The sequence below is a fragment of the Dermacentor variabilis genome, chromosome 4, assembly GCF_050947875.1.
Source record: "Dermacentor variabilis isolate Ectoservices chromosome 4, ASM5094787v1, whole genome shotgun sequence".
NCBI classification, from domain to species: Eukaryota; Metazoa; Arthropoda; class Arachnida; order Ixodida; family Ixodidae; genus Dermacentor; species Dermacentor variabilis.
In genome coordinates, this window is record NC_134571.1 from 129830416 (window position 1) to 129857183 (window position 26768).

General features: G+C 45.3%; 2 protein-coding genes across 3 annotated transcripts; one reads left to right on the forward strand and one right to left on the reverse strand.

Annotated features, from left to right (window-relative positions):
- Positions 1-619: 619 nt before the first annotated feature.
- On the reverse strand, positions 620-11925 carry LOC142579777 (F-box only protein 43-like). 2 transcript variants are annotated; one of them, XM_075690337.1, is made up of 5 exons: positions 11829-11925; positions 9718-9932; positions 6612-6867; positions 4043-4192; positions 620-2279 (listed from the first exon to the last, which is right to left on the reverse strand). In XM_075690337.1, the coding sequence occupies exons 2-5, from the start codon at positions 9930-9932 to the stop codon at positions 2034-2036; spliced, it is 867 nt and encodes a 288-aa protein (XP_075546452.1). In that variant the 5' UTR covers positions 11829-11925; the 3' UTR covers positions 620-2033. The 2 variants fall into 2 exon arrangements, with proteins under 2 accessions (XP_075546452.1, XP_075546451.1); XM_075690336.1 differs by lacking the exon at positions 11829-11925 and adding an exon at positions 11217-11800.
- Positions 11926-12168: 243 nt separating this feature from the next.
- On the forward strand, positions 12169-23431 carry Polr2K (DNA-directed RNA polymerases I, II, and III subunit Rpb12). The gene is made up of 4 exons (XM_075690338.1): positions 12169-12301; positions 15669-15757; positions 20291-20383; positions 23324-23431. Exons 2-4 carry the CDS (start codon positions 15694-15696, stop codon positions 23344-23346), a joined length of 180 nt encoding a protein of 59 aa, XP_075546453.1. The 5' UTR covers positions 12169-12301; positions 15669-15693; the 3' UTR covers positions 23347-23431.
- Positions 23432-26768: the final 3337 nt, after the last annotated feature.

Sequence of the window (26768 nt, forward strand, 5' to 3'; positions counted from 1 at the left end):
TTTAGAGAAAAGTTGCTGATGGTGATGACGTCTTGTTTATTATACTTTAAACTATAATAGGTTTAAATTGCCTCCCACAATAGCACATGAGTGGTCAGAATTTGAAAAGGGAAAAACAACCATCCATTTTCTGAAACTGCATCAGATCTGAAGATTGCTCTTTGCCTAGAAAAGCAGCTTAGGTTGGCTCACGAACAATCTCTTCGGTATGTCTTTAGAGTAACGACAAATCGAGGCCCATATATCCCTATTGGGATTGAACTTAGCCAAAGTCCCCTGCATAACATTAGCCGGGCAATGTGTTGGCTATTTACATCACCAAGACTCTAAAAAGACAAAGTTGTTGTTGAGGTGACTGAAAACTAGCCAAGTCACCAACATTACGGGAAACGTTAGGCTAGGCATGTTTCCACGAGCTGTAAAAAAAACACATCACCACTGGGCACAGGTAGCACTGGATGTCCCGCTGAACCATGAAAGGTCGAGTGAAGACAGGTGTATCTGGAAAAAGCGCCTTATTTCGTCGAGGCCGTCCTGTATTCACAACCTTAATTTCCAGCAGACAGAAAGTGGCATGCATGGAAGGAAAGTGAACACACACAGCTTGGACACGAGGTCATAGGGGAAAAAAAAAATCTCATTTTACTTTGGCTTTGCCTTGTGACACTGCACATAAATAGGTATCACATTGAGCACAATTGTCGCATTGAGACAGTCCTGAAAGGGTGCTGCAGTAGCAGGGTGCACATGGCAAGATAAATGCAGTAATCATGGATTGTCATTGTGCAAGTCTGTGGCATAATACGTTGAGGCATCTTTCCACAGGGCTTCCCCCTTCTACATAAAGAAGGTAGTAAAGAAAGAAGTCAGAAGGCCAATGCATTGGCGTTCCAGCGTTGTGCGCTGTAAATTTGTACCATTTTAAAGACAAAAATGTAAGAAAGGGAAAGATGGTGGAATACTGCAAGCTTTTAAACAACGTGCATTGCATTTTGGCAAGCATCACTAATACTGGTTTTTTTTTCTTTTTCTTTAATACTGATCTTAAAGATATTGAAATCCGTACTTCTTGATCGAGGTAGACTGAGATAGCATCTCTTTAGTTCCTCTGCTGTGAAAGGGAGCTGAAAGAGCAGCTTGGCACAGAGTTCCTGTTGGTCCTGAAGCCCCTCCCTGTAGTACACCGAGATCGCGCCGGTACTATGAACAGTATATACACACACGGGCGCACATTCACTCCGTTATGTACACTATGTACATGGCGTGCTCTTGGGTGATACAGCTGTACAGAAAACTTCCTGCCTGTGGTGATGGGATGCTTTACAGTGCAATGGTTTGTACAGTGCAATGGTCGGCTTGCTCTTCACGGAAGCCAGATGAGAGAAGGCAGGAAGCTTTGCAGAGAGCCTGTCAGCATACGCGCCACATAACGGCAGGCATGCATCTCCGTGGGAGCTATTGTTATGCCATATTGGGAGGATTGGCTCGGCAAGTGCCCTTCAAATACTTATCAAGCACCGTTAATTTAAAAAGAAAGCCACAAATGTCGGCCCGTTAAGTGGCCACGCTTGTAACGGGCAGAGCGATGTGGACGAAATGACCATAGCGATCAATGGTCAGGCCTCGCGCGTAAGGTATTCCGAATTCTAGTGCTTTCGATGGCACGGCCACAACTTTTGACAATGCGACAAGCGCGAGGCTGTCACTTTAGCACTTTTAAATTATGCGCAGTTATGTGAGGCGGCAGAAGAACACTGGCAGGCTCTCTGCAGGCCAGTTATAAAGGCACTAAAAACAAGGCAGACTATCGTCTGCACGTCACATGTAAAGGCACTAAGAATAATAAGAATAAAAATCGCCAGCTATGTAAAAAAATAAACACTTCAAAAACTCGCGAGGAGTTTGCCAGATGCACGCAAGCACACACACGTCGCCAATCAAGCACCCCTCCGAGCAATCGAGACTGTCACTGCTGGTCCCATGTGAAGCTGTACAGCGGGGCACGGCCGTGAAGTCAGATGCGGGGGGCATGGTCATAAGCGGCGCAGTTGGCGCTTGGAGTACTTGCTGCCTATGATGTTCTTTTGCGTTCGCGAGCTGATGACTTGCCCGCTGTGGGCCACGCAAGGCTTGGGCAAGTGGCTGTCCCTGCGGCATTTGGGGCAGAACTTGTAGCCGCACTTGCAAAGGGCAACCGTGCCGGCGGCCGTCACCCGGCTCGGATACTGGCAGACGGGACAGGGCCAGAGCCACTCGCCTTCCTGGAGATTCTTGGCCTCCTGAAATGTCGAGAAACGTTCGTTTGATTTTTCACATTTCCTTGTTTGTTTAGCAAGACCGCTTTTACAAGGCGTCTGTGCTGCTTCTACTTTGCCGAGCTATTTCTGCAAGCAATTAACCCTTTCGTATAGCAGGAAATGGCAAAAGTTGTACGACATTTCCCAGGAATGTTGTGCGCAGGCGAGTCACATTTACAGCGCAAGCATTCAAGCACCCGAAAATAAGGAGGGGTCACCTAGGGTCAAGAACCACAACTATTTTGTTCCACAAGCTTCTGCCAAGCTGAGAAAATCACAGTCCTATTCGTTTTCAACCTGAATGAGTAGCAAAACGGCAATGTGCCACCAACTGTGGCCCTCTGGCTATAGTTTTGCACTGAACCCGTGCACAGTCTACACACGTGTAAGCATGCGTCACATGCGATACAGAAGCATCCCTTGTTTACATGTTTATCTAGCAACACTACAGGCTTACTCGTCCAGTCACTTGAAAGCAATAGGCATTTCATTTATTGTGCACAAAGTGTAGCGTGGCACAAAAATGACATGCACGCAGACAGTGAGCACAAACATGCATTACTTACTGATGTCCTGCTAAGGTAATGGACGTGCGACAAGCATTATGCAGTTGCAGATTCCTACATGTAACCACGTATTCACTGCTAACAGCACGTTCTAATGCGACAGCATCACGTAGGCCAATGCTAGGCTGCCGGTCTTGTACGTAAACTTGCAACGTGGGCTGATCCCGAAGGCAGTGTAATTAGAAGCGTAGACGGTGCGATACCATTATACTGGGAGAGTGCAACTATTCGAAATTTCCAACCCGAATAAAGAATTCTCTATTGGAGGTTGTCGAATATTCGTTCCATTCAAATACTACAAGGGGCAACAACACAGCAATTGTTGCAGTCTACAGGGAAAGAGACTGATACAAGCGAGGGCGGGGGGAGGGGGGGGAGAGAAAAATAAAAAGACAATCTTATGAGGCAAAATGGTGGGGACCTCTGGATTGTCGTTTTTTAATGTGTGCCTAAATCTAAGGACAAGCGTTTTTGCATTTCGCCCACATTGAAATGGGGGTGAAACATCCGCGGCCTGAATCAAACTCCCAACCTCAACTGCAGGTGGCAGATGGCGACACTTGCATACAATTCTGCTGCAGGATAACCGTGGTTGTTGCCCAAATGTACCAGTTCATGAGCAAATGAATGCGTGGGAAATATCATTCCCGTACAATAGTTCCTATTCGTTAAATAAGCGTGTATCGCCTGAGGCAGCCTACGAATTTGCTGTCTAGATTGACGTACAGCAAGTTATATATATTTGTATACCCTCACCACATTTAGGCGCCTTAAGAAATGATGTACAGCAATGTAGTATATTGCACCTAGCTGCTTCAATTAATGCTAAACTGCATGCATCTGGTGATCTGCTGTATCATTATTTCATTGCTATCGTTATGGTGCCCCAGATGCCATCACCCTTCCATTGTTTATATATTTAAAGGCTTCTCAGTTGACTTGGCATCCAATTGTAAATGGCATTAGATGCATCAAATGATCTGCATAAACTTTTCGATGCTGGGCTTCGCGGAACCTTTATATTTCAACTTCTTTTGTGTGCGTGAAATTAGAAATATTCAGTATTCGAGGGTGGCTTTCCTGTAATATTTTCATGGTGGTTTTGGTACGTGAGAACCCCAGGATTCAATTAATTAATGCAATTAAATAATTATTGGCACACAGCAATGCCTTGCTCACCTTTATGTGCAAGTCCAGCCTTGATCTTGTTTCCATAGACTTCTCGGCTTGCCCGGTCGAATTTTGCACCTCCGCTTGAGCATTGTGAACTGTTAGAGGAGGAGCATTCGACGGCTCCTTCCTGGATGGCTTGTGATTGTGCATGTTTTCCTGCACGAGTAGCACATCATGCAGCTGCACTTGTGGACAGAGTGACGAGGTACTATGCATATCTTGGTCCACAAATGGACGGCCCCCTCAAGGCAAGCACAAATTAGGGGCACAGTTTCCTTAAAACGACACCAAAGAGAAATATTGAGCGGAGTTAGAGCGACGGATTATTTGTCTGAAAGTCTATTATCGTTTTCTGTGTGCCAATGTACAGCTTTTTGTTGCACCAATACAGCCACCGAAGGTCCCGTCGGTACTACTTGATTTGACTCGCCTGCGCTAAACGGACTGGTTGACGTAATCTCCATGTGACTTCTCTCTCTGCCGCTCTGCGAGGCAGTCATTGCTGACGTCGCATGAGAAGTAGCATAGTCCAGAATAGGTGTGCCACCACGATTTTTCATTTTCCTCATTACCTTGCTAGCGAAAGCTCTGTTCTCGCTACGAATGACAAATTCGTTATCAGAGAAGCCTAGTCTTTCAATCTAGCTCGACTGTGCTTTTAATGCTGTTCAGCCCGCTTACAAAGCATATTTAGAGTAAAGAATCCGATTGAAAAAAAAAAAGCTTGTCTGAGTAAGAAACACTTTGTAGGTCACATTTCCTCACGCGTTTTAAGGGCAGGCTAAATTTATTGTACATAATGTCGAGCCTCAATGTAATGAAGATGGATAAAATGAGTTAGTGGATAGAACAAAGTAAACATATAATATATATATTTATATTTTGCTGATATCAGTGTGCATGTTTATGACAAATCTCGGATACACCTAAGGTATTTTTGTGACGGTTGCAACTCCATTATAACAATGTTCAACTGTGTTGGGGAAATAAACTTCAAAACTGGTCAGTGTGAATGATCGCAATGCGACCTCACAATAAGCAAGGATTGCAATAGCTTTAAAGGTTCTTTTAAATTTCTAACAAGAGTTATGCATCTAAATGAATGTCAGTGAGTGCCAGTACAATTGTAGGCCATGCAAAAAGACTTGCAAAGGGAAGAATTGCCATGCTCTGGAAAGTGGCCAATAACACTGTGAAACAAAGTATTCTGCAAGCGACTGCAGAATTTCACAAATGACTCAGCATAAGAGATAAGCCCAAACTTCTTGTTAGAAAAGAGCGGAAATGCTAACTCCACACGTGAATTGCATATTCCTCGCACGAGAGTGGGTCGCACTGTACTCCGAGGTTGCAGCATTCCACAAAAAGAACCTTGAGGCATTGAAGGAAACTGATTAACGGCCTTGCTTAATTAAGGTGGGGCTGTCAATACTGCTTGTCATGTGTGCCACAGGCTTTGTACTGCGCATGGTGGACGAGCTGTGCAAATTGGGCGCAACGAAGTCCGGTGACCCGCATTACAACTTACTGATTACTGGAGTCTGCAAGCTGTGGAACCTGTAGGCAGAGATCAAGCTAGGCTGTGTACAACCCCACCATCCCGAAATGTTACAGATCAGCCATTTGGAACGGAGACAAGCCTCACAGCGTGACATTAGTGCCGTTGTCACATTTAGTTCAGGAAAAAAAACTTGCCAACTCTACCGACACGGGCTCTCTTAGAAGACTACATTAATAGACGTGGCCAAGTCCTCAAAGGAAACCTTGCAAGTGTTATTATTGTTGAAAGTGGCTAGCAGTAAAAAGGAGGAGTACCAACATGGTTGTCTGGTGCTTTTTTGCACTTAGCATTATGTTTATAATTGCACAGCTTGTCCATAATGGGTGTCATCATTCTGAGGAACCAAACACTGCCATTCGGTCCCCTTCATTGCAAACAACTTAATTCTGCCAAAACTTTCTGCTTGTGCGGATGACGATGACGGGTTTGTTTTCTTGCTTGCTGCCATTTAAGGGGACACTAAAGAGGCACCACAAACAAGTTTAGACTGAAAATTTTCTTCTGAAACTCTATTTTCATTAACTTCACAGTAATAGGTAAATTATTAGAACAGAACATGAAGGTGAAATTTTAAGTCATTTTAATTTCACCCCGAAACCCCACTGCCGGTATGTCAGTGCAACGTTGTGGATTTAAAAGCACTGTCCCACATTTGGGCTGTTGTGCCTCATCAAAAGTTCTTACTTACTAAACCAAGCCTTGGCACTCTGTTGGAGTACAGTGTAGTCCAACTTTACAAGAACTTCACTAGGACAAAGCAGGTGCCGCCAAAATTTACGACATCGCGGCAATCCGGCGCTGGAATTTCAAGGTGACGTCGCCACCAGTCTTTCGGTTTTGCAACTTGTCGCACGTGCCAAGCCTCCTGCCACGGCGAGAGTGGCTTTGTTAATATTGTAGATAGGCAATTTTCGAGTACAGCTCAACCTATTGTTTCCTCGTGAGTGTCACCTTCTAGAACCTCCCTGTTCGTAGTCGTAAGCCGCACGTGCAGAGCATGTTGGTTTCACTAACCCTGGACGACTCCCACAGCTCCTCTCTCTTCTTGATGTACTCCGTAAAGCGGAGCGCTTGCTCAGGTATGGACAGGCACTGCCTGCGCCATTCCGAGCTGACGCGGCAGGCGCTAGCCAGCTCCTGCGAGGACAGGTAGCCCAGTATCTTGCACATGACTGGCCGGAAACCCTTGAGCTTCTTGAGGATGTCTACACGAGGTGGCGGGCTTTCCTTCGGAAGGCACAGCAACTGGGTCATGGGGTTGCTGCAGTTGCTGAGGTGAAAAATGTGTACACGAGAGGTTCAAAGGAGTGCCAACATATTTTAGAAGTTGCAGAGACTCTAACGCGCACTTTGCACATGAAAGGATCAGACTTGGTAAGTACTAAGGAACACTGGAAATTTAAGGTACTTTAATTTACATTAAAATTGCCTCAAAATGCCAGTTCCAGCATCATCAACGTTATCGTGATGTCGTGGCAAAGCAAAATTGGTTAGCATGTAGCAATAAGGCTCCGACGATTGCAGTGTCGCATACTGCAATGGGCAATCACGGCACCATGACCTTTGTGAATAGGCCTGACTGTGACGGTAATAACTATGACATAGCACTCACTGCGTCTGTAAAATGTACGTTCACAGCGTCTTACAGTTGTCTTCGACGAAGAAGTGGTGCTACGCACGAGAATGCCAACTGGGTACCTTCGAATGACACCTTTCTCGGCGAGCAGTGACACTGAGGTGCCTGGCAAGCCGCGGTGTGTCTGTCAAAGTGATTCAGTCTTTGCAAAAACAGCATTTAAAATGCCATTTCTTTCGTTATTATGCAAGAGCTTTTTTTCATTTGCTAAAATATAGTGCTCATAGCAGTACTAGTATGTTGCTTAAGGTGGAGGAAAGCAATGAAGTCTGTGCTAACTGCACGCAGTTTTAATTTTATGTTTGTGTTTCCTTCACTAATTGCAAGCTGTGTTCGAGGAAGACTAATACGTTTACTTCAACAGCAGACAATATCTCAAAATTGGGTTTGCTGCGTCAATCCTTTCTATCACACTGTTGTCATTAGATAGCTATAGAATAGCTTTCATTGCATTATGTACATTAAATGCAGGCACCTTTGTGGGGCACTATGGAATTCCTTTTAGTTTAATGTACAGGAATGCAAACATAAAGAAGCTTTAAAAAACATGCCGTTGCCTCGTGCTTTGTGACAAATATGTCCTAGCCAAGCCCATTAACAGTCCCATTAACAACCATCCTGTAGTGTAAGTTGACGCATCATGTCAGGCCTATGATTACCAGAATCGCCGAACTATCTTGGATATCGGGCGCATTATACTTGCATAACTAATATCTCGGGCAAGTTTAGAGGAAGCAAAAGATCATTTTCACAGTTACTGTCTATCAACAATAGTGAGGGCCTAGTCATCACAGCAATTGGCTACTGAAGTGGGAGTCACAGATGCTGTCATGTTTGACAAAGCTGTGCTTTAGCATATACAAACCAGAGAAACCCAATAACGTACTGAGCATATGCAGTCAGGAAAATTATGTCAGGGGGCAGCCTGGTCCTAGGAGCCAAAAATAGTGAAAAAAATTGGATTGGTAAAACTGACATTTTTGAAGTCTGCAACTCTTTTTTATGCTAATATTTTAAGTATCCCACTTCACAGATTGATATTTTTCCCAGGTTATAACAAAATTAACCCCATAAACCAGTGTCCCTTCTATCTTCAGTTGTTTCTTGAGATTTTCTTGCAATTTTTTATACTCCTTGCAATCTGCCATTGTTGATGTTTTAGCAAACAGAGCAGGTAGAATCTTTCTTTTGTTTTTTGCACTAGGAAGCTACATCTGTGATGAGCAAGCAGATTTTAACATTATGGCTTCAAAGTTGATTTATTTGGCTCTACTTGTTCCCAAATCATTCCCGTACAGCAAAAAGTGAACATCAGTGTATTATAATGGCACTTATATTGGCCATATTTTAAAAACGCTTGCGTTATTGCATTCTTCACCTTCTAGGATATTGACCGATGCATTAATTAAACTTTTATTTTGCCATTTTTCTCACAATTGAGGCCTCAAACAATGGCATGTGATTTCTAATTAATTTCAATGAACTCGTGGAATATCTGCTGTACTAAAAAAATTTAATAATTGAAATCAGCATGAAAAATAAACAAGTATGCACAATTTGATCAAGATTGGTAGAAAAATAAAAAATTTAATTCTTAGAACCAGGTTGCCGCCTAAGTATGTAACGTGCTTACGTTTGCTTGAAAACGCTATTCTAAATCTGTGTGTCATGCCCGCCGCCATTGTCGTCAAGCAACTACTTCAGCCTCACTATGCAGTAAAGTAAAACAGCTTTACCCTCCACTACCACTACCGATCGAACATGCTTGGCTTTCTGTATGCGGTGTTGCGCACCGCATACAGTTGTGGCACCTGTGGCACCGCAGAAAGTTGCGGCACCTGTCCGTGTACTTCAGAGGCCGTAGCGAGTACTACTTTAGTTGACAAAAATAGTGTGCGCACAGCAAGGATGAGTACGAGAAGATGATCTTATCCACTGCGAGAGCCTGTTGCTGTGTGCATCACAGCCAGTCATCTTCCGTCTCGTCATTGGATGAAGTGACCAGGTTCATATGCCATATGCTGGCACTCCCATGTTGTGACAGCATTGCCTAAGTCGTCGCATGGGTGGGACTGCCAGTTTTTTTTCTTCTTGGTGGCATTGTAGGAGAACCTAATTGTGTGGTTTAATGTCCCAGAACTGCGGAGTGGGTTATAAGGGTCGCCGTAGCGGAGGGCTTCAGATTAATTTTGCTTACCCTCGTTTTTTTTTTTTTAACATGCACCCAGAGCGTGGCACACAGGCATTCTTACATTCTGCCTTCTTTGGAATGCAGCTGCGGTAGCTGAGACTCGAACCCTTGACCTTGTGCTCGGCAGCACAGTTGTAGAAAATTTGCATACGTGTTTGTTCGCACAAGAGGAGGGACATGGGTGCCTGGAGAATCTGAAGTTTTACTATCTTTGGTTAGAAATAATGGACTGCAATAAGGCAGCTAGCTGCCTGTAGGTATGCAAAGTGCCATTGGCTGTGTGGTTTGCTTACCTGTACGGCATGATGGAACAGATGCCTTCGCTGTCATCTTCGCTTACGAGTGCAGACGAGGCGCTGAAAGTGCAGCTGCGGTACGAGGACTGGCCGTCCGAGCCAAAGTACCCGCTCTCCGGGGACCACGCAGTGGAGATGGGTGTGGACTGGAGCACGTGGGGAGTCTCATGAACCGAAAGGAAAGAGGTGGACCTCGCCGGTGTGTGCGCCATCTTTGGGACAGAAAGAGAAGCCAGTTGAGGGGAGGAAGACGACTCATGAACTGCAAATTTAGTGCCGTGATTGTATAAGTGACCCCCTTGAAAACACTGTAAGGGCCAGTCCACGCCAAGTGACCCAGGTGTGACACTCGACCATCGCAGATTTTACCCGATAAGACCCTTGCCTTTTCACCATACTGCGCAGAACATTTGGGCAAAATAATTTTGCCGATTTTTTTTTCTCGGTCCTGTGATACCCTCACAAAATTTGCTCAATTTTATGAAAGTGTGTGTCTTAGAAAAATTTATTGAATTAGAAATTTATTGGCAAGCCTTTATTGGTTCTAGCCCTCTGGAGTTCATGCTACTGAGGTTTATTGGGCATCGGTGGCAATGGACAGCAACCACCACTCGGGAGGAGGTTGACAGCCCAAATCATGGTTTCTTATTAAATTGCAAAGGCTAACACATGGTAACGAGCAAAAGCAATTGGTATAGCCTCACATTCTTGCTCTTTACTTAGAATGGGGCATATCCACAAGCACTTGTGACAAAATAAGGCTAGCTAGTACTTTTCACTTGACACATGTAGTGGTATATACACTGCACTAACACCCAAACTGCATAAGTTAAATAACTGTGAAGCTCATGGATAGATATTTATCAATAAGCTGCTAACTGGAGTAGAACGACTGCAGAATGCACACATATATACGATATGTGCAACGTTGTTAAAGTTCATAATTATGAGTGTGGCACTGTCCACAGTAATTAGGCGCAATTTAAATGAATATAAAGCAATGCTTCTAACGCCTCGTGTAAGCTGGAGATCTCATTCGCAGTGCAAGAGTATCGCATCGGTGCAATTTGAAAGAAGCCTCGTTTGTGTGGACATAACCAATTTCGCGTTGTCGTAGTACTTGAGCCGATAGTTCCAGCATTTAGCGAGTGGCCTCTCGAAAATAAAAATAAAAAAATATTTTGCATTTGCGAAACGGTAGGGAAGACCTACGAGGCCACTCACGTTCGCGCGCGCGCTTTACACGTGCAAAAAAAAAAAATCACTCGAAATTGCCGGCTGAATAACCGTACCTCTAGGTTACAAGTAGCACTGGTAACGGTTTGTATCGGCCATGCTGATTTCACGCGCACAGCAGGCTTTGGTAGTCGGCGTAGCAGACGTGCAAGCAAACGGGGAAGAAAAAAAAAAAAAATCAGCGGAATACTTATTTCCCGCGGCCTAAACACAAAAACTGACGCATTGGCAGCGTTGAGAGGTTGGTTGCTACAACGAACCAGCTTTCGGTGATACGTTGATGAGTCCCGATCGGATCGTTGAGTGGAAGCCAAGTCGAAGTGTCGTGGTGTCGCTGTAGGAACGGGGAGGGCCGTCAAACTTCCGAGGTATCGGCAACCGCCGCTTAAAAAGAAAATAATCGCATCCGTTTCGTGCGAAGCGACCGGCAAAGAAAACAAGGCACCGTTCACTTCACCAGTTGCATAGGCCTCGCGAAGTCCTACTAGAGTTCGTTCGAATTCGTTAGGCGCACAGTGGAGCGCCCTCCACAGTCGCGAACCATTCCACGCAGGTCACGCGCTGCGCTGGAGCTCGCGGTGTTTCGCAGCGTCGCACCAAACTATCGGGGGAAAAAGAACCGGCAACAATTAGCCGTCGATGTCCGTTAACAAGGCACCTTGGACGCGGCGAGACGACCGTGATAGCGAAGTTTTCCCGCAAAAACATACGTCATGCCGGTAGCCCGCCCGCGCCAACCTCACGTCACAGGTGCGGCGCGCTAACACCGGCCGAGCCGTGGTCTGGCGCCCTTTTTGTCACTCCCTACATCAACCACAACTTTGAACTCGCTGGGAAAGACCGACAGGTGAGCTATCGGTATTCATTCTTACCTTTGTGAACGACACCGAACGGGCGATGCAACGGAAACAAGCGAGGCGAGCCGACTATGCTGACCACATCGCAACGGCTGTCATGTGCAAAATCTGGCCTCCCGTTTCAAACACACGCGGGACATTCAATTTTACCAGCTGCGACCAATCGGCGTCAAGCAGGTGCTGAAAACCCGGCGCAAAAGAATAAATTTTTGTTTTTGATTAAGTAAAGCATGACCTGTCCAGGTTTTATTGGTAATTAATGATTTAGTTTCTCATTTTTGGAAAGTAGCTGCACGTTTTCATTTTATCAGCTTTTTTTCGCTGCTGTCAAAACGGTAGCTACTGTCGTTTCGCACGATAGATTAGCATGTAATGGCGGCCGCGTGATGTTTCATGTTGATACGCGTTGTCGGCTCCGCTAGTCACATCGCTTGATCGCATCGGACCGTTTTTTTCCCTCCTAGGAAAAACGGGGAAAAAAAAGTCTGGTGAGCATGTGTTAAGAATCTTTTGTCGTAGACCAACTGATAAGTGGCGCGGCCACTTATCAATTGCTTATAAATTTTTAGCAGGCGCGACAGCTCGTCGCCAACTTGCACGTTGTTTCGCTCGCACGGCTTGTGTTCCTACGCCCTTCCACTGGAATATCATTTTCGAACATTTTAAGCGTGTGTGCGGTAATTGTTTGTTTGTTTACGCTGCGTAATTAGCAATGAGTCGTAGTTGCGCTTTGTTTGTAAGGTGACATTGTGATCGAGTGCTTCGTGAAGGGCTGTGCCAACGCATAGTTGCACTTTTCGCTGCGTTTGCGCTGCTGAAAGAGAATTGAGTTTTCCAGGACACTGTGCACGCAAGTGTGTATCGGGGTCGTAGAGTGAACATATGGCGGAATATGAAGCGATCAGCGTGATCAATGTCTGAAACTTCATCAGCGTGCTAAACTTGGGAGCCGCTAACAAGTGCTTTAACCGCATTTGTGACATAGTAAGGAAACCAGTCTGGAAGTAAGCAATTTCGAAAGCCGGGCTACTTGGTTGTAACGCACATTCTTGAACCGCAGTGCAAAGAACAGTGCAACACAAGGACAACGCATGTGCCGATTACAGCCACACTGCTGCCGGTACCGTTTTTTTTTTTTTTTTAAGGATCCCTTATGTTTTGTGTAAAGATCATGCGCAATCACCCAAGCAAGTGGCTTGTGAAATCATGTTGCTTTGTTTGTCTGAGGGCCGCTCGTTTACACTGGACCTGCACTCTCGTGGTGCTCCATTGCGTAGAATGGAAATGGAGCGCCTCTGCGTGCAATAAAGATATGCGCGCCGTGAATTCGACAAGGCTGTGTTTAACCAAAACACTCGTGCCCGGACATTCCGCCGTTCGACATCCTTCCTTTGTGGTTGGTCTTGAATATAATGATTACGATGTTGTAGGACGTATATAGGCGCCTTGTCACTTTTTTCGATAGCTCTCATACATGACATTGATAGCCATGCGCCTTTTTGCAGCCACATTTCATGGAAAACCAGTCTGGAGTGCACGATTCGCATTTACAGACGCATAGGTTGTAGACTATGCCTTACTCTCTTTGTGTTAGCCTACCACATTCCTAATGCATTGGTATAGTAGAATGTACAGCAGCGTGAGATGCTGCATTCGGAAGTGAAAACTAACAGTTCAATAAACACAAGCACACGAAAAAGCAGACTTATACAAGTGCTCGCTTTTATTAGGAACAAGCAAATTTATGCAAATCTATAGTTAGAAGCATCGACAATAGGAAGGCTTCTCACAAAGGTCAATGTTAAGCTGCTCATTTTGTCAGTCAGTCTAGTCTGACAGCTTAGCGTCTGCTTCCTGGATTCTCTAAAGCTTGTTTTGGTGCACTGGAATGTGCCTGCTTATAAGCGAAAGGCTCCCTGGCGCTGTCCGTGGATCGTGTTGTGTGCAAAACCAACATTTGTGTCAGCTGTGCACCCACTGAGCAGAAGTCGTGATCTGCACAAGTGGCCACCTGCTACTGACAATAATTGTGTCTTATTGTTGACTGTGTATCTGCTTTTTTGTGAATTTTTGGAGAGGAAGGTTGCTTTTAAAGGGAAAAGGGCTACCATTGTGACTATCGGCCATTGTTAGCACCAGCGGGACTGGAAGTAGTCTTGGTCTGAGCAAGTAGGTGCTGGTTTACAATGATTGCTCCTGACATTGACTCCATGGTGAGCAACAGATGTCTTTAAGGCAGAAGATGCTCCATGTTGATGTCGACTCGGCTTTACCCTTTAAATCTGCTCACCATATACGAAGGGCGCAGTGCATTCAAAACACATACAAATACACACTCATATGATTACCATTGTGGCTGGTGGCCATTGTAGTTAGCCTCCACTGTGAGATGACTCCCAACAAGAGACTATTTACAAAAATCTGTGCAGCCCTGCAAGGATGTTTTTCAACTAAGAACTCTTGTCCACGGCCTCCATTTTTCCTATTAAGTGCTGTCCCTCCCATCTCTGTAGGAAGGACGTGTGAGCATATAGGCTCCAAGAATTATTTTAAAAATGTAGTCATTGTTCTCGCACACCGACCTATTGTTGCCTATACGACCTGGTGTTGGGTTGGTTGGTGATCTTCAGAATCGAACGTGTGTGCAGAAGGGTCACTTAGAGATTATAATCATGTGTTACTGTTCTTAGAACTTTTACATAGATTAGTAAACATACACTGTCTTGCTGGAACATTCGTTGACCTCAATCCATTAGACACGGATTTGAGCTTCTCTCATTAACTATTTAGCAGCTTTCCTGGCGTATCTTGTGTTTTTCGTGCTTGCTTCACTTGATGTGCCATTGTAAGCTGGAAAGTTTGGCTAATAAATATACACTATCTGCTCATAGCACCAGAAAAAATGTATTTAAGCATGTTGGCTGCTGTATGCAGATTGACAAAAAAGAAAAGACTCCTTGTGTGCCCAACAAAGCACTATGAAGTGATTGCCTGCACAATATGGCTGCTGCCTTCCAGACTTCGTGAGGGAATGCTACGTCAGTTTCTTACCATGAAGATTGGCTACATACACATTCAGTCCATAAAACACATGGATTGCAAACCGTCTGTATTGCTTGTTAAGTGCTATTCACTTGGGAAAGTTCTCAAGGTAAAGGGGAGCATGCCATGAGCCGTTACTTGCTCACACAGATTGCAGGGATTAAAAGATGTGAATGTTGGTAGACGGTTTTAGCGGCCTACACTCTCAACACCAAGTGTATGAGCAGGTGCGGATAGGATGTGTCAAAGACGTGGAAATTGCTCCACGAATGAGTAGAAAAGAGTCACTGAGCTTTGGCATGTTTGTGCCATTGAAAGATGCAGCAAACAAGATCACTGGGCACCCAAGAAGGCAGCGGCAATTTCGATGCTGCTTCTATACTGCCAGTGAGTGCAGTGTGATAGGTTGCGATATTAGTTGAAAATATCCCTGCTGTCTTACACGCCAAAAGGGGATGTTTTGTACTTCCGCAGCAAAATGTCTCCCATACCTTGGCAACGTCTAAGTCAGCACCTTGTCCCCAAAAAGTGTCGTATCAGGTGATGCGCACATCTTATTGCGAAGCGAGGGATTTTGCTCCCATGTAAATACCACTTTACAGTCCTGATTATGCCTAAAAAGAGGCTTTAGGTGCCGGTGCTAGCTGCCTATGACCCACATTTTTAGTGCCTGTAGATCCGGTCTTCAGTGATTACCTTTTAGTTAGCATTGTTTGATCGCCAACATTCATGCTGTGTGCTGTCACTGTCTTGTTCCCTAGCACTGATAATCATTCTTTGAAGCACGACTTATTTTTTGACACTTCTGTGCAGTGAAGGAACTGTTGCTGCGTGAGCCATGGAGGCTGCACCAAAGGATCAGGCACAGCCTGTGAAGGCACCTATGATCTACATATGTGGTGGTATGTGCAGCTCTTTAGCTGTAAGCATGTGTGTTTTATGCGATGCGGATCGGTGCTATTACTCCTTGTGTGCACGGATTTTGAAAGACGACAGAAGCCACACATGGCAGTTAGTTCTTTTCATCCTTGCTTTGGAAAGGCTCAACTAATAACAGTTTGACTGCACTACTTTTGTGAAAATGAAGTCTTTCTTAGTGAGTTACCATTGCTTTTCCCTGTTGGGTATGTTCCAGGCCTCTTCGCTCGTGGTCTGATCCCAGGCACAGTGCAGCCTAAAAATGTGGGCTGATATCTGCTATGTGTACGTGCCCCTGGGATCACTGATTGCTGTGATGCTCTGGAAGCACACACACGTGCATGTACACACACACACACAAAACATACATGAAATTGTTTGATGGCAGGATTTGGACAGAGGACCCCTAGCACAGCAGCCCGATGAGCCAACCATTAGGCCAGGGGTGCATGCCTCAGCAGGCAGAATCCTCTTGTTTCAGCATCCTTAAGCATCCTTACTTATTTCCTGTGTGCAAGCCATCATGTTGAGGTGCTTGGCGCATTTCATTGCAATATCAATTATATGAATCTTCCATGCAATTTTTTGCCGTCATCAATAACTACATGAAAAAATACTGATTTGTTCAGTTTTGATACATTTTCTGAAGAAGATTACTCACGTTGACTGTTCAATTTTCCTTTGTGTCTTAATTTGAACACCAGGTGACAAAAGATGTCTAGGTTGGTTTGTCTTCGAATCGCACAGACTGGTGAACAAAAGCTTTATTCAAAGACTCTCCAGTGAGACAACTTTGCTTGCTGAATGAATTGTAACACAGCCTATGCGGACGCTGTCAGCCTGTACCATAGTTTTCCCACACATAATAGCCATGGTAGTACCTGCCAGGGTGGCATTTCTGCAGTGAAGCACCGGGTCCTTTGCATCGTGCAAACGCGCCTCCATGTGTTCTCTGAACGCCTGTCGAGGGGCTCCAGTGAAGCGCCAATCGCGCTGAGGCAAGGCAGGCCCGTATACGCGCCAAGACCATTCGCGCCAAGACCAAGTCCAGACGCAGCAACGACATCTTGCAGCATTTGCGGTGCACGCTGCAGCTCAACGCTGGAAGCGCTCAGATGCGGTGCTGCGGAAACAGGAGCCAAAGTCTGAGTGGCAAAGTTGACAAGACCCTGCAGTTCAACAGTTTGAAGCAGACGCACATTGTGCCCGCTGTGAGCATGCCGCAGTATGGGAACACGAAACCAATGCAAGGCAATAGCGCCGACAAGACCTTCTAGTTTTAATTGATGCTGCTTTCAGTCACTGATTTCTCTGTTCATGTGTGTCAGTGCATGCCATACCATGCATGTTTACTTAGCCAGAATATGTTTACTGTGATTTACACTGGCACTAAAGCTATGAACCCTACTTGGTGTAACGTCCCAGCATGCTGCTATCTCATACATTGCTTTGGCCTTACCGTAAAATTGTCCAGTGGACAAATTCGAACAGAGGATCTCTAGCACAGAAGCCTGATACTGTAACCATTATGCCATAAACACTTTTCTTCCACAGCAGCGCTTCTTGTAATCAGGTTGTACTGTATATGTGAAATATAGGTTGACCCCGTTACATTGAAGCAAGGAAGTCAACATAAATATTATAAGGCACAAAACTTCGTTTTATTTAGTGGTGCCGCCAGACTTGTCACCTGCTCATTCGTTCGAGCTGTCTGAACTCTCCTCCGAAGATGGCTGCTTTTCACTGGCTGCATCCCACAACATGTCATCCTCGGTGCTGTCCAAGGAGTTGCTAATGCAACACTTCTTGAATGTCTGTACCACCATATTGACGGGGTAGCGAGCGCCAAGCCTGCGACACCCATGTGGCCACAGTGACGAGAGGCGGCCTGCGCAGCCTTCTGGTTGGGATCGTTGGCTTGTCGCCAGCCATCCACTGATTATACTGTTCATGGACACGGTCGTTAAAGGGCTTGTTGAGCACGACGTCCAGTGGTTGAAGTATTGACGGCATGCCTCCCGGAATGACGGCGAGCTCCGTCCTCCCATCGCAGAGTGCCTACTTCACACCTGCGGTCAAGTGCCTACGAAAGGCATCCAAGACGAGCATGCTCGAACACCGCAGGAGTGCGCCGGGTCGCTGATTCCAGGCGGTCTTGATCCAGTTGAGCATGAGGGCCTCGTCCATATAGCCCTTTTCATTCACGAAAACGACAACATCCCGTGGGCAAGCCTCTTGCCGCCACGTCTTCCTCTTGAAGATTATGTATGGGGGCAGCTTTCTGCCGTCTGCAGTACATGTGAGCATCACTGTGAAGCGCGAATGTTCGTTCCCCATAGAACTTTGACTTCTTTTGCACCATGCTCACACACACTGTGGCGGGCGACGGCATGTCGAACCACCCCGGCGTTTCATCAGTGTTGCTGATCTGTCCCAACATGTAGCCATGCTGCTGCCGGAGACGGATAACATAGCACTGGAATTTGACCAACTTGTCCTTGTGTGCCTCTGGCAGCTTCTGGCAGATTGATGTGCTCCGTCGAAGTGCGAATCCGTTGCATCGCATAAAGCGACGAATCAAATAAATGGAGCCCTTGGAATTGTTCCTTGGGCAGTCAGGATTCTTGGGCGATCTCGATAGCTTTGATGCGGATGAGTTCCGCTGTCACTGGCAAAGGTCTGGCATGATGCTTACGGACGAAATCCGCCACCTTGTCTTTGAGCTCCAGGTGCACTGTGTGGTGCCCGCGAAAGGACGTCTTCTGCACGTTGCAGGCAGACAGCTTGACTTTCTGCGTTCACCAGTACCGGATGCTTTTTTCCGAGACGCAAAATTGCCGCTGGGCAGACATGTTCCCATGAATTTCGGCATATTTGGCTTTCTTTTTAATCGCCGCGGTGAGCTAACGTCGAGTACTCGTACTAATTTTGCGGGTTTTAGGGAAATTGGCAACGCCAGGAACGATTGCTGCACAAAAAGGGAAGATGGCGTCGGTCCAACTGCGTAGGCCGCGTTAACGTTAGGCCGCGTCCGTGGGCCCCGTCGGTCACCAAGAAGGCAATAACGATGCGGATGCCGAAAGCTCTGCGCTCCTACATGTTGTCAGACGACTCTTCAAGTTGTGCCACGGGCCCGTATATAACTCGAGGAGTGACCTTTTAGTAATATTTTTTTGGAAAAAACTCGACCTATTTCGCACTATACAGTAGTTTTGGTGTGTAAAACCCCGTATATTATTTAAATGTCGTTCACATATCATGCGTCAAAATGTGTGCCAATCTCGAAGATAGTGCGCTCAGAAAATTTTAAATAGTCAGATGCCCCTCCTACTCCCCTCATGCGAGGGGTGATGCAATAAAGTGTGATGTGTTCTAACGTTGCCCCTATTTCGTCCCAGGCTCACTCAGGAAGACTTTGTCTCTCATCGACTTCAACTGGAGGTCGAACCACCTTCCATCTTTTTATTGAATAAGCTTAGCTGCTTAACATATTGAATGAAGTGAAGGTATAAGGCTTTAATTGATGCACTTCAACAAGTTACCATTAAACAGTTTGGTGGGCTTCTATGCCTCCTTGAGGCACTGTGTGTACAATTGTGCATGCAAAAATAGGGTATCAAAATCCATAGCAGTCATGGAAATAATAATATTAAAATAATGATATTAAAATGCACCCTGAAACACTTCCAAGTGGATCGTTGCTGCAAGTTAAGAGTAATATTTTGAAGTGTTTTTGTAAAACGAATCGGAGAATAGCTGACGGGGTGGTTTGCATGTCAGTATGTCATCATTTAGCGGGTTCGCTTCTTTCATATCGTTTCACGATGTTTCACCAGGCATGTTTTTCAAGTGCCTGGATACGTACTTTCCAGGTATGCTAGGCATGAAATAGTTGCTGTTCTCATATCTCGCATCCCTGTTGAGTTCTCGCATGCAGTCCACATCCTGTAAACTTGACAAAACTCACTGAAGAATTGAAAATTCCTAATCTGTTCTGCAGCTTTATGCTTTTTATGATTCTTCAGGTGCTAGAAAAGTGCCGAAACTAAAATCTTCGAAGCACAGAATGAATTGGTGCTGAAGAGGACAAACTTCCCGACGTTACACACACAAGTAAAGAAAAATGTTGTTATTGGAACAATCAAAAAAGAAATTAGGATGGCCAAATTGAATGTAATGTGATATTTAATGTGAATACTCATAATTTTGTCTTGTTTACTGTATTCCATGCTGCTTTCTTTAGAGAGAGGGTCTGTCTATATGATCGACTATGTTGAGGAAGCCTGCATGCTGCTTGCACATTGTGGCAGTGGTGAATAGCAGGCATAACAAGTGTATTTCTTCACTGAACCCAACGGCATTGTTTTAAAAGGTTAGGCTTATTTAGTTAGCCTGATTGAAATCAAAACCGTTGTTCACAGGGTAGAATTCACTAAAAACTGAGCTTTCACCAATGTGCAAAGGAACACTTACAGATTGTTCGATGCAAACCAGCTCTTCTTTGGTTTTCTATGCAGAGTGCCACCAGGAGAATGAGATTCGTCCAAGAGATCCCATTCGTTGCAGGGAGTGTGGCTACAGGATCATGTACAAGAAACGCACCAAGCGTTGTATCCTTGCACACTTGTCCATTATTGTTGCTTTTCAGTTTGATATGTACAGTAAAACCTCGTTAATACGCAGTTGGCAGGGACATGGGAAAAATACATACTAACCGTGAAGTGAAAAGTGAAGAAAATGCCATGAGTAGTAATGTTCACAATGCACAGCTTGCTTTATTCTGAAGCAGTGGACCAAAAGTTGGTCAGTTTCAGTTGCCACCGCAGAGGCCTTGCAACGACAACAGCATCCTCAAATTCCAAGTGACCTTGGGCCAGCTTGGCCACGAGTCCTTTCTCCCTGGCAAATGCCCTCATCACAGCCATGGCATCAGCAACTTCCGTCAGAGTAGGACTTAGTTTGTCTGTCTTGACATCGTCATAGTTCTCGACATCTTTAACTTCACAAGGTGCATCAGCGACAACAATTTCGCTGTCTGCCAAGTCAGGAGATGTTGCCACATCGGTGTCTATATCTTTGAACGGATCGAACTGCAGAGCCTCGGCATTAACTTGTTGCTCCAACAGCCTTGTGAGCAGGCTGTCGCAGTTGTCTGCACTACCTGCCTTTTTGGCGTTACTCACGCACACAATGAACTTCACTCGAGCGAAGCAGTTCTCAACATTAGCGAAATCCACCTGCTGTCACGAGTAGGCTGGAAGGTGTATTGCACCTAGCACGTCTGCTTGTCACACTCCATTGCTAGCAGCATTCTGCACAGCAAGTTCTTCCTGTATAGATGCTTGACTAAGGGAATGATGCCCTGGTCGAGGGGTTGTGCAAGTTCCGTGGTGTTCGGTGGCCAGAAGAAGAGTCCGATTGTGCACAAGTTATCCACTGCAACCTGTGCTGAAACGTTGAGCACAAGGAGAACTTTTCCTTTTTTCTCCCGCAATACACCGGTCCAGGAGCCACAGATATTCCTCGAAAGGCTTTGCCCATCATCCAAGTCTTTGTATTGCTTCTGTATATGACAGCCGAGGTCAGTTGGGCGCCTTTAAGGTGCCTTGGGTTTGCGTACCGGCCAATAAGAAGCAGTGGCAGCTTCTGGCTTCCTGTCACGCTGACTGCGAAAGCAACTGAGAGCCTTTCTTTGGCACGTTTGCCACAGTGCAATTTTAGCCCTTGAACGCAAACATTCTGTTTGGCACAAGTCTGTAAAAGAGTGCTGACTTATCTATGTTGAAGATGTCTTCTATGGCGTAGTAGGCTAGAGTGACCGACAGTGGCCCATTTTGCCATTCTAAGGCACGTTCATGGTCCGCATGTGCTGTCTCTCTGCACACCACCCTCGCACTTACATTGTAGCATGCGTTAGACTTTGCTAGCCAACCGTTGCTGCAAGAAAAGTTCTTGCAGTTTAATTGGCTATCAAATATATCTGCATTTTCGGCGAGTAGGGGGCTGCTGACCAGTAAATTCTGTGCCCTGGCTTTTTTCAGCCACACCATTAAAGCCTCTTCAATCTCTGGGAAAGCCCTCAAGTGGCACCTCTTGATGTTCAATGCAGCACCGCTCCTTAGCTTTTCCCGTGCTTTCCATATGCCGCAAACTGTTGTCGAAGGCAGTCCCCATGCAAGCATTTTCACCTACCTCTTTCACATTGCCTGGTGCTTAGTGTTGTTGGAGGCGTACTGCACACTTTTAGTAGGCGATGACCCAAACACGCCGCCGTTCTGTGCTGCAGGTGGCTAAAGGTGCATCATGTTTTACTATGGTGGCATCATATTGCAGCATTGCCCACTAGTTTGACTTCGTTTTTGATATCTTGTTTTTAAACACTACTCACTAGTGAAACAACAGTGTGCATCTTGGGTCGCTTGGGCCCCACCAGCTCTGCGAGTGTCGGCGTATTGTGCCACAACGATTCATGCCAAATAGACAGGTCAAAATTCCCTGCCAAATTCCCCGCTCAAGAAAGCTTCTTTCCCAGGCCAAATTAAAGATGTGCAAACGTAAGCTTGCCGAAGCTTCCAGAATGGCAACAGGCGTCTAGGGCTGCTTGAGGCCCATCAACCCAGTGCGCTGCAATGCTTCGTGCAGAACACCGAGATGTCTTCTAGACTTTCTAGATGTTGCAGTGCAGACGGCGGGAGATTCCCTCGGTACCATTGTAATATAAAAAGTTCAAGTAGAACTAATTTGTTGATGGCTGTTGCTGTAAATGCAGGAGCATTTGAAGACCCAACTGAACATTAATGATCATCATCATCTTGAGCATTGTTGTCGCCACCATTCTATTCCTGGGCATCATCATGCAATGTCGTTGCTCTGATAAGCACAATGTGTACACATCAGACAGTATTGTGGTGCCATCTATCGAGTCCTAACTTTGCATAGAGGCTTGGAAAGCCAAGTTCATAAAAATGGGTGGGGTATGCAAAGAAAAACTCGTATTTAAAAGCCTGTCAACAGCACCTGCACTTCAAAGGTATTCACCCTTGTTATTGCAAAATTAGTTAGTATTTTTATGATACGGCTGCATTTGTTCCAAGGTTGTTGAACTTGACAGCCGCAGGAAAGAACTCGAGAAAGTCTGTTGGAAAAGACCCCCAAAATTATTGCTAAAATATGGACTTACACAAGGCTTGCATCATATAGATTCCAGACAATGCTGTGGATCTGCTTGACTATTTTTTTATGGAAATGGAAATTAGGTGCTGGGAGGTGTCATTTTAAGAAAACGAAATATCTCTGTTTTGGTTGAATACATCTTATAAAAATTATTTCTCAAATTTTGTGACCGTCATGCAAATTTCAACATACTTAACAGCATGTAACTTTTGTTTATCACACCTACCAGTAGGTTTTGACCTTTTGCTGCATCAAGATGGAAAACTCAGCATGTGCTTTTCTTGTGCACTGTAAAAATGATTCAACACTGATTGTTTTGCACCATACAAGTGTTTTATATTGATTGTGGACAAGTTTCCTTAGCTTATATCTCACAGTGATTGTCTTTGATGCGAGATGAAGACAAGAAGGTGGAGCTCGTGATGTACATAAATTTGGGGTGGCATTTTTATTTCAGCAATAAATTTGCGATTCTGTACATGGTATCATTTTGTGACCTCTTTCTTTGATAGCATCTATAGTCCACATTCAACTTGACGTTACCTCGTAAAACTTGGAAAGTAATCTTTACAGTATGCGACACCTGGGCCTGCTCTGCGTACACTTTGCCCAGCCAGGTGTCATCTAGCTATGCAGACGCACTTATGCTGTAAACCTGTATATAATTTTCCCCCTTTGCTTTGACTTATGCAGTAGATGTTCTTTTCCCTATGCTTCACCACTATGCCTGGCATGGAAGGTTCCTGCCAAAGGGAGCGTAGCCATGGCGTGGGGCCTGGGAGGTGGAGTTGGGTAGATGCTGCTTTAGCGGTTGGACAACCAATTAATAACGACACATTACTGCAAATTCGTTTTGTTGTAGGGCATCTTTTTGGAGGTTGTACTGAAGTTCATGTTCATGGCTGGACAAAGCATACGCAGAACGGTCCTGGTGTAGTTGAGGCCTCAGCCTGGTCTAGGGCAACACCTAACGGCTGCAGATGCGGAGCACTGATGAAATGAGTGACGACCGTTTTCAGTGAGGACCCACAAGGAACTGATCATTTATTTTGAACAGGGAGCAGGAAGAGGGTACACTGTGCCACAATGATCACCTGTTATGTGCATACAATATAATGCCACATTGTGGCAATAGTAGTTTGCCACATTACATAAGGGGAAACAAAACCGAAACAACACCTAGAGTTCGGTCATTTCTCACCAAATTTGGTGGGCTGCCATTTTTGTTTCTCAACTAGAGGTGTGGCACGTAGGTGCCCTATTTGTCATGCACTGACATGGGCCAAAGATGGGATATATTTAATAAAGTTTTTTTAATTTAGTTTTCTCAATTTGCCAGGACGTGTATTCGTATAGGAGGTATTTATTTATTTATTTATTCAAATACCCTAAAGGCCCTCTTGGAGAGGGTATTACATAGGCGGGGCACACGAAACACACATAAGAATATGCGAGACAAAAAATAGTAAGAATAAACAATTCAGCAAACATAGTAAGAACACCACAAAATACTCGTACACCAATATTGGAAGTGGAATAAAGTTCGAAATAAAGATAAGAATGAAGTGTGAAAATTGAAACACCGGGGGTTCAAGGATAACACAAAAAGAGAAAAAACTGCAATACGATGTCAAACAAGATGCAAAGGTATTAAATTAGCCCTGAAAAAAAATAGCTAACACCAAAGACTCACAGAGACGTCAAATTCTGATATGAGTCCACAGCATTTGATGAAATTGATCGGTGTTAACTTCAGTGGCAATATCAGATGGTAGGTTATTCCAGTCAGCTATGGTTTTGGGGATGAATGATTGTGCGTAATAGGCCGAGTGGCAAGCTGGGCGTTTGACTTTGCAGGGGTGATCACGGCGAGGAAAAATGACGGGGGGTGACTGAAAGAAGTCGTCGCGCAAGCGATCATGATGATAAAGTTTGTGAAAGAGAGATAGGCGGGCGTGTTTCCGTCGTAGTGATAGCGGAGGCAGTTCGGCACGAATTTTTAAAGATGTAACACTGGAATACGGAGAAAAATCTGAAAAAATGAAGCGAGCAGCACGGCTTTGCAGGAATTCAATGTTTCGCATAATGTAGTCTTGGCTCGGGTCCCAGATGGCACATGCATATTCAATTTTAGGCCTGATTAACGTGGTGTACGCGAGTTTCTTTAGGTGTGAAGGCGCTTGCTTTAGTCTGTGTTTCATGATTCCGAAAGTACGGTTAGCAGATGCAAGAGTAACGTTGATGTGATGATGCCATGTTAGATCCGATTGCAAGTTGATTCCTAAGTATTTGTACGTGGTAGTAAGTTCGGCAACATTGTTACCTATAAAGTATGAAGTTGGAATACGGGAAGAGGAGTGCGTAAATGACATGCACTTAGTTTTAGTATGATTTAGGGTCATTTTCCAGTCTGAACACCATCTGTTTATTGCGTTGAGGTCTGACTGCAATGCTTGATGGTCAGTGTCAGTAGTAATGGTACGGTGAATTACGCAATCATCGGCGAACAGTCTTACTCTGGACGACATGCAGTCCGATATGAATAATTTCCTGAAGCAAAGATCTTGGATTAGGAATGAGAAATTACGTTAAGCCATGTCCAACTCCATCCACCCATACTACAAGACATTAATTGGGCAGCTAAGCATTGATCCACAAAGCATGGGCTGGTGCTGCCAATGCACCGCAGTCTTCAGTCGGTGGCAGAAGTGCGCCATCGTTGCCCCAACTGTGGGTTCATGTCCGGGGCAGACATTACACATCTGCTATGGACATGCAGACCACGGCCACACTCGGAACCTGCTTGCTCGACCCTCTGGGTGTGACCTGTTACGAGAAACAGCGCCGTGTTTGTCTCCTCCTCATTCTGGTCCTGTCGTTTAGTGCTGTTTGAATTTTATTGTAACGAGAAGCATACCAGATTGGCACGTTGGGTCGTGGGGCTTCCTTGCCACGGGAAGCCGGTATCCTGCCCTGTATACCTAACCCCAACCCTCATTTCCCTGACCCTCACCTAAGCCACGAGCCAGCCCTTGAAATAAAATAATGCAATATGGTTTTTTCAGTACTAGGGTTATCGATCCTGCGAGGGCATTTTGCAAAATTTTAATGGGAACTGGCAGATATGGTTTCTTTAGAACGCCTTTAAAATTCGCCAATCTTCGCTACCTTCACAATCTTGGTGTTTTCGGGATTTTAGTACGAATAAGATACGTAATGTAACTGCACATTTATTGCGTTCCTTTGCAAGAAAGTTTTTGATGATCTGTCAGAAAATTTTTCAACCACCTGGGCTTAGATAAAATGGCCCTACAAAGCCACTGATCTCGGGGTCAGCCAGAGTGCGTTAGTTTTGGAGGGATAGGTCTTCAAACTTGTAATATCTGCAAGTCGCAAAAAGGCTCTTCACCATTAGTGAATTATATTTTTTTTCCCTGGAAATCCGAGCTGCTCCTCGCAAGGCGAAGGTTCATTTCTTGCTACAGAGACATTTGCCTACCTCGTAAAATTTTCGCTGAAAACGAAAAAGTAGTCGGGCACCCCTAAGCCTGCCCATTTGGACCATCTGAAATCACGCAGCCACTAAAGAAGGTTTTGCAGAACACACTTTCACGGCGAGAACGAAGCGCGCAGCCGCTTTGACCCAACATGGCGTCGCTGCAAGGTTCGGCTAGGGTGTCTAGATAGGGGAGGTGTGATGACCGCGGCGCCCTTCCCATAGAGAGGGGTGACCCCCTTGCGCGTGATTGCCGCTAGGGCAATACAGAGCGCTGCGGCCCGGGACGCCGTGTGCATTTCCGCGGAGACTGCGCAGAGAAGGCA

Bases quoted from the DNA above. Each gene is read 5' to 3' on its own strand.
- LOC142579777 (XM_075690337.1), bottom strand. From the start codon at position 9,932: ATGGCGCACACACCGGCGAGGTCCACCTCTTTCCTTTCGGTTCATGAG. The intron at 6,868-9,717 runs GTAAGCAAACCA...TTTTCACCTCAG, and splicing joins TGTTCCATCATGCCGTACAG to CAACTGCAGCAACCCCATGA. The intron at 4,193-6,611 runs GTTAGTGAAACC...CTACTCGTGCAG, and splicing joins AGCTGTGGGAGTCGTCCAGG to GAAAACATGCACAATCACAA.
- Polr2K (XM_075690338.1), top strand. From the start codon at position 15,694: ATGGAGGCTGCACCAAAGGATCAGGCACAGCCTGTGAAGGCACCTATG. The intron at 15,758-20,290 runs GTATGTGCAGCT...TTTTCTATGCAG, and splicing joins TATGATCTACATATGTGGTG to AGTGCCACCAGGAGAATGAG. The intron at 20,384-23,323 runs GTATCCTTGCAC...TATATCTCACAG, and splicing joins CAAGAAACGCACCAAGCGTT to TGATTGTCTTTGATGCGAGA.